The following is a 6,653-nucleotide window of genomic DNA, read 5'->3' on the forward strand; positions in this document are numbered from 1 at the left end:
GATTCTGGAGAGCCTGTTCTGCTAGCGACTACAGCTAAAATAGCTTTGTCCTCCCTCTGCCCTTAGCTCTTGTCTTTGCTTCCCAAGGAAATACAATCAAACGGATGATTCCAAGCTGTTTCCCTCTTACTTTACTGTAAAGATATCTACACTGAAATCTCTCTCTTGTTTCATTGCTTCTGCCCATCTTGCTCAAGGTCCCCTGCCTGCAGGTGAGTGGGATACAGGCTAAGCAACCCTATTCTTTTTTATCATCCTGGAAAGCAGGACTCTCTCCCCTAATGATGTTATGAAACCACTACAAATGATTTTATTAAACATGCGAACTGAGATGGTCATACCTTTTTATTGTCTCTACTTGCATCTCACTTCTATCCAGAATTTACTTTCCCTCTATCTCAACCTGTCGCTAGAGAGAGAATCCTGTGAGTTCAGAAGAGATCACATACTCAGTTGAGAGGGTCACCAAAATAGTACCATCAATTTATTATTCTTACTAGCTTTTGTACTTCTCTATATACTTTGATTATTACCAGGATAATACTTTTTTCTTTTTCTTTTTTTTTTTTTTAATGGCCTGAACCCTATGAACATGTTTAAAATAAGCACCGGATCTGGTTCCAATGTCCTTAAATGGATGTTTTATGGCATCTGGGTATGAAAATCTGATTCTGCTGATGAGCAGTGAGCCTCGGGCCTGGGGTCCTCCTCAGTCCTGGTATCTCAGAGGTCTGCCAAGACTAATCCTGCCAGGCTCCTGGCTTGGGAATGGGGTGGTAATTGCTTAGGCAGATAAAGCCCCATCTTAGTTAAGAGGGGTCTTTAAGACAGGGTTAGTGTCTGGGGCTTCGATTGGAAGCCTCCCTTGGGATCCGAGTTTTGGCAGAAAGCTCCCCCCACCCTTATTTATTTGCCTGAATTCCCAGGTTCTCTCTCTACTCTCAATGCCAAGCATTGCTTCCTTTGGGTACCTGGATCTCCTGCTGGATAAAAATTCGAGTAGAATTATCTCTAAGTTCACTTGGCCTACCCTTCTCCTTTCTCTCTTTTCTTCCAGTAAATACTAAACACCCTTGTTTTCCACACAGAGGCAGGAAGGAGTTCGCTCAGCGGGACCAGGAAAACTGTGAGGGACAATTGCTCATTTCCTGCGGCTGTGGCCCACAGGCTCCTTTCTTCCCAGGGGGGACTACTGCTTAGGCCAGCTCTGTGGGTGCTAAAGGACACTTTGGGCTGTGCCCCTTTCCTGGAAATGGGGCCCTGGGCACCGCTAAAATCACACCTTTTGGACAGCTGGACCAGAAGGAAGGAGTGTTCTTTTGAACAAACCCCTGGGATTCAATTGCTCTTTCCAGCCAATGGACTCTTCTAAACTGGGGGTCCTGACCCCAGGACTTCTAGGCACCCACTCATCCAGAGGAGGACAAAGAAGCCAAACTCCAAAGTCCCTCCAAATCTGTGACTCCCCCATGTCAGTGTCCCCCCCCCCCCCGCTTCTTTTCTCTTTTTCCACCGCATCAGACTAGTGAAGAGGAAAACCCTGCAGAAACCCTTCCAGAGTCTCAAGTTGGAAGAAGTGGGTACACCAGTTGTTTCATCTCGCAAGGACTTGGTGCCCTAAACGGAGACCAAACCTCGCCTGCGCGCTGAGATGCAACTTGTAAACACCTACTTCAAGATATAACCACCCTCCCCCTCAGTGTCATTACTGTGTGCAGGTCATCTTGTAGGTCCTTTATTTTCTTCGGAGGAAAGGTTAGAGGAGGCTTCTGTTGGGCCTGACTGAGCAGAGGGAAGTCGGTTCAAGACGGAGCCCTGTTCGAGGTCGGAGAGCTGCCAGACGGCCGTGGCTTCCCCGACCCGCACCGGGCCGGGCCGCCTCGCCAGCTCCCCGCGCGGCTCGGCAGCCGCCGCAGCCCGCAGGTTCCCTCCCGGGAGAGCGGACCGCGGGGCCGGGGGTTCTCGCCCGCCCAGCGCTCTGCGGCTCGGGGCCCCAGGCTGCCGCCGCCTCCCGAGGCCCTGCTCGCCTGGGACGCTCCCCGAGCGGGAGCGCAACAGGTCCTCCAGGCTTCGGTGGCGGGGCGCCGCGGTGGCAGGGACCTGGCCCCGACTTCCCCGCCCCGGTCTGTCTTCTAGACTTAAGGGGGCGCCGCAGGGCATCTACCTACCAGTACGGAGTCCCTGGCGTGGCCCGCCCTCCAGGCCCTTAGGAAAGGGGAAGGGTGTTGGGTGGTGGTGATGGTGAGCTGAAGTGAACCTCAAATGGGAATAAAAAAATTCCCTGTTGCGGATTTTTTGCTAATGCGGTTCCCTGCCCTGAGGTGGGCTGGGGATCCGGAGGCCAGCATAAGGATGGTGGAATTCCAGAAGATAATTGCGCCAAAGGATAATAGGAGCAATGGAGGACGCTCGTCCCTGGTGGCGGCTCTGCTGTGAACTCACCCCCTACGAGGCTCTGAAGTTGAGAAATATAGGGGAGGGGAGGGTTTGGAAAGTTCCTTGACCGCCCAGTGGGCGCTCAGACTGCCGCCTCCTCTCCTGAGAAGCGCAACATCCTCACACCGGCAGCGGCATATCCAGAGAGAAGCTTTAATGGGGAACACCGCGTACAACACCGGCAGACATGAACTTGTTACAAAGTCACAACCCGAACGCGGCGCGGACACAAGCCCAAGGTGAACCAGAGGCAAAGGGCGGCGGCCTCCTCCTTACCCGCCCCCCTTCGTTCCCAAAAGTTTGTTGCGAGTAAAGTGCTATTCCTGGGGCTCAAAAAGGGGGAAGGAGCCATAGCTGCAAGTTTCTTTTCCACTCACGAGCTGAAAATGAAAAATTCGCCTGAAAGTCGTAGGCGCCAAACAGCGCTCGGAATACCACATCGACCGCGGCGCGCCGAAGGGACGGAAGTCGTCCTCTGACATCTGTCCGGAGGCTGGAAGGCAACCAACCGCCAAGAAACGCTCCTGGAAGCGTTAAGACCAATACTGTCGGGTGCTGGCGCGGGTTTTTCTTGCACTCATGATTAGAGGAGCAAAATCCCATGATGCAAGTGATTTTTTTTTTTTTTCCCTTTAAAGTACCAAATGGAACGGATCGTGGGAACTCCTTAATAGCCTCATCCGATTGGTACACAAACGAATTGCAGGTAAAAAACCGCCTTTATTGTCTCTCTTTGGTTGTGTTCCCCCGAACTTTACTTTTGGAATCTGGGGCTTTGCTCCTTAAGCCGCTGCCATTCTGTTTTGTGCAAACTAATTGCTTTAGCTGTCCTTCTGTCCTTGTCGACCCCCGGGTCAGAGCAAGAAACTGAACTGTTTCCCAAGATCCTTCGTGGAGTTCCTGCTGCCCCCTCACCCCCAAGCGACTTTATTCGTGATACCGTGTCCTCGCCCATTTAACTGACCGGCAAGATAACGATATGAAAATGCTCTCTCTTTTCCATCTTAAATAAAACGAGATTTCTTTAGTGAATAGCAGTTTTGTCTTGGATGTTGACGAGAGGCCTCTCCCAGGGTGAGAAACTTGGTGACTGAGGTCCGTTTGAAGCGTCATTGTCTGTTGGATTTCTCCCGGGGAGGTTTAGCTCCGCCAGCTTCTGCTCCCAGGAATGAGGGTCTAAATCCATTTCCAATTTGCCAAAGAGGCTTCCCCAAACTCCTTCGCTCCCTCCCCCCATAACTTACTGACTTACAATATTAATTACAATAGAAACTCTTACCTGAAAATTTCCTTTCATTAATCTGATTGTACAACATAGTATAAACACAAACACCAGAAGTGTTATATTTATTCAGATCACTGGAGAATCCGCTTTCGGGTTTGTCTGTTCAAAGACTTTCCTTTGCCACAAAGGCTCAGGCTCGCCAGGTCTGCCCAGCTCAGGGCGCCTTCTCCCTAACCGACTGTCGTGGGCCGGGAGTGCCTGCACGCATTCGGCTCCGCCGCTCGCCGTGTCCCCTACGAGTGCACCAGCACCGAGTGCAGGGAGCTGCCCTTGCTCTCGGCCGCACTCGGGGCGGTGGGCTCCAGCAGGGAGGTGGCAGGCGAGGCCGCAGCAGCAGGGCACGCGGTGGACGGCGCCGGCGGCTGCTGAGCGGCCGCGGGGACGGTGAGAGTCGGAGGCAGCGCGGCCACCGGCGGCAGCGAAGGGGTGGGCTTGATGGGCACCGGCACCGCAGGCAGGCTCTGGCTTGCCGAGTGGCACAGGGCCTTGACCGGCACGCCGAAAGCCCCGTACTCTGGACCCACAGGGACCCCCGCCGCGGCGGCGGCGGCGGCGGCCGCGGCCACCGAATCCATAACGCCCACGTGCGGCCACACGGAGCTGACCACGTTGCCAAGCTGGCCCGGCACGGGGTAACCCAGGTGGTGCATGACGGACGCCAAGGGCAGCCCGCCGGCCTGAAGCACGCCCTTGTAGTCTCGGCTGATGATGTTCTCGATGGCGAACGGATGCTTGAAGCCCGACGTGGACGCTGCTGCGGCAGCGGCGGCGGCGGCCGCTGAGCCCAACCCGTAGGGTGGGAACTGCGACAGGCGCCCCACGCTGCCCACGGCCGCCGCCGCCGCTGCCGCAGCCGCCGCCGCCACCGCTGCCGCCTCCTGCATCTTGCCGGGGTGGGACGGCGGCTGAGGCTGCGACTGCTGGGGCGGCTGCTGCGGGGGCTGCGACGAAAGGTGCGGCGGCGGCGGCTGCGGGGCGGGAGGAGGCTGCTGATGGAAATAATGCACCATGTGCGGCGGCGGCGGCGGGGGCGGCGGCGGCTGGGGCGGGTGGTGGTGGTGGTGGTGGTGATGGTGCGCGGCCGCGTGGTGGTGGTGGTGGTGGTGGTGCGGGTGGTGCGGGTGGTGGGGGTGAAGGTGCCCTGCGGGCCCGGCGCCTGGCGCGCCCTTGGTGCTCCCGGCGTGCAGGTGAGTGTGTTCCGCGCGCAGCACCTTGAAGCGCTTTCGGCGCCGCAGGAAGCTGCCGTTCTCGAACATGTCGCCGCAGTCGGGATGCAGCGCCCAGAAGCTGCCCTTGCCGGGCTGGTCCGGCCGCCGCGGGATCTTGATGAAGCAGTCGTTGAAGGAGAGGTTGTGGCGCAGGCTGTTTTGCCAACGCTGCGTGTGCTCGCGGTAGTAGGGGAAGCGCTCCATGATGAACTTGTAGATGTCGCTCAGCGGCAGCATCTTCTCGGCCGAGTGCTGGATGGCCATGGCGGTCAGCGAGATGTACGAGTAGGGCGGCTTTTGGTCGCTGTACGAGCTCTTCCCCGGCCGCGGCATCGCCTCCGGCGCCTCCACTGCCCTCCGGCCCCCACTGGACGGCAGTGTCGCTCCGCACCGGGTTGCCGGGGCTTGGCGGTCTGCACTAAGCCCCACTCCGCCCGCCCAGCCCCGCCACCCCGTCCTCTCTGTCCCCAGACCCTCTCGCCGTCTCTCTCCAGACTTCTACCAGCTGCTCGGGGGGGCTCCGCGCCTGCTGCTCTCTCGGGCCAGCTCAGCTCTCCGCGGGTCGCAACTTCTGGCCCGACGGTGGCCGACCCGCGCAGAGAGTGGCGAGCGGGGCGCGCCAGCTTCCCCGCCACACCCTCCCGGCGGCTTCCCCCGGGTGGTCAGAGACCCGGTGCTGGAGCGGGCGGTGGAGGCGTCGGCAGGGCCGCGTTCCCTTCCCGGCCTCCTCTTTTCTTTTTCTCGGTCGGAGGGAATCTCAGGCCCAGCGGGCTGGGAAGGACGGCACAGGCGGGACTCTGGCCCTTTAAATATCCTAGTTGGCGCTCATGCTCCAGGGGGCCGGGAGGGCGAGACTTGCTGCGCCGGGAGGCTGTCCCCGGTGCGGGCACCCAGCCGGGAGTTGAGGTTTTCCTGGAGGGGAGCGGCGAGGTAAGGAGAAGGGAGCTCAGCTCCTGGCAGCCCGTTTCTCCCAGGTCTCTGGCCGCTCGTAGCGGAGCCGGGGAGAGAGCTGTAGGCGGTCGCTGAGGGGGAAAAAGTTTGGTTTCTGCAGCAGCGGCGCGGCGGGGGCGCTGGACGCGGGGGCACGCTGCGGGCCCGAGGGGGCGGCTGCCGAGGCCGGGAGGCTGCGAGGCTGGTCTGGGCCCGCTCCGCCGTCCGCGCCGCAGCTGCCGCCGCTCTCCGGGGCCCGTCTCGAGCTGGAGAGGCGGCGGCGGCGGCGGCTGTGGCAGCGACGCGCTCTCCTGGCTGCGTTTTGTAATGGTCCCCGCGACGCCGGAGACCCCCGCAGCTCGCGCTTCGAGACTATCACATGACCGAGGCTGAGGGACTCCGCCGCCGCGTCTCTCGCAGAAGAAGGGGCACGAAGGCGCCGCGCCTCGCCCCCGCCCGCTCCTCCGCCACACTTTGGACGCCCCCACCCCCAACATCCGCCGCCCGCCGGGAGGGGCGAGGAGCGCATGCTGTTCGCTGGGAGGGGCGCAGCGCCGGGTGCAGTCCCGCTGCTGCACCCCAGCCGGGTCGCTACGCCTGGCAGAGGGGGGAACAGGACCCCGCTTTCTTTCTCCTCTCCTGCATCTCCCGCCTGTCCCCGCCCTTTCACTTTCCTGCTTCCCCCCTACCTGCTCTGAACTTCTTGCTCCTTACGCTACCTTTTTCCTAGACTAGCCACTCTGGGCCAAGTTCGGGGCATCGTGGTCTCAGGGCCCCTTCCCTGCAAGAAATCC

At 59.5% G+C, this 6,653-nt stretch overlaps 1 protein-coding gene across 1 annotated transcript; it reads right to left on the reverse strand.

Moving 5' to 3' along the window:
* Positions 1–3,902: 3,902 nt before the first annotated feature.
* FOXB2 (forkhead box B2) lies at positions 3,903–5,262 on the reverse strand. The gene has a single exon (XM_059143120.1). It carries the CDS (start codon positions 5,260–5,262, stop codon positions 3,955–3,957), a length of 1,308 nt encoding a protein of 435 aa, XP_058999103.1. The 3' UTR covers positions 3,903–3,954.
* Between the last annotated feature and the right edge of the window lie 1,391 nt (positions 5,263–6,653).

This window comes from Mustela lutreola, chromosome 12 (assembly GCF_030435805.1).
Source record: "Mustela lutreola isolate mMusLut2 chromosome 12, mMusLut2.pri, whole genome shotgun sequence".
In the NCBI taxonomy this organism is placed as follows: Eukaryota; Metazoa; Chordata; class Mammalia; order Carnivora; family Mustelidae; genus Mustela; species Mustela lutreola.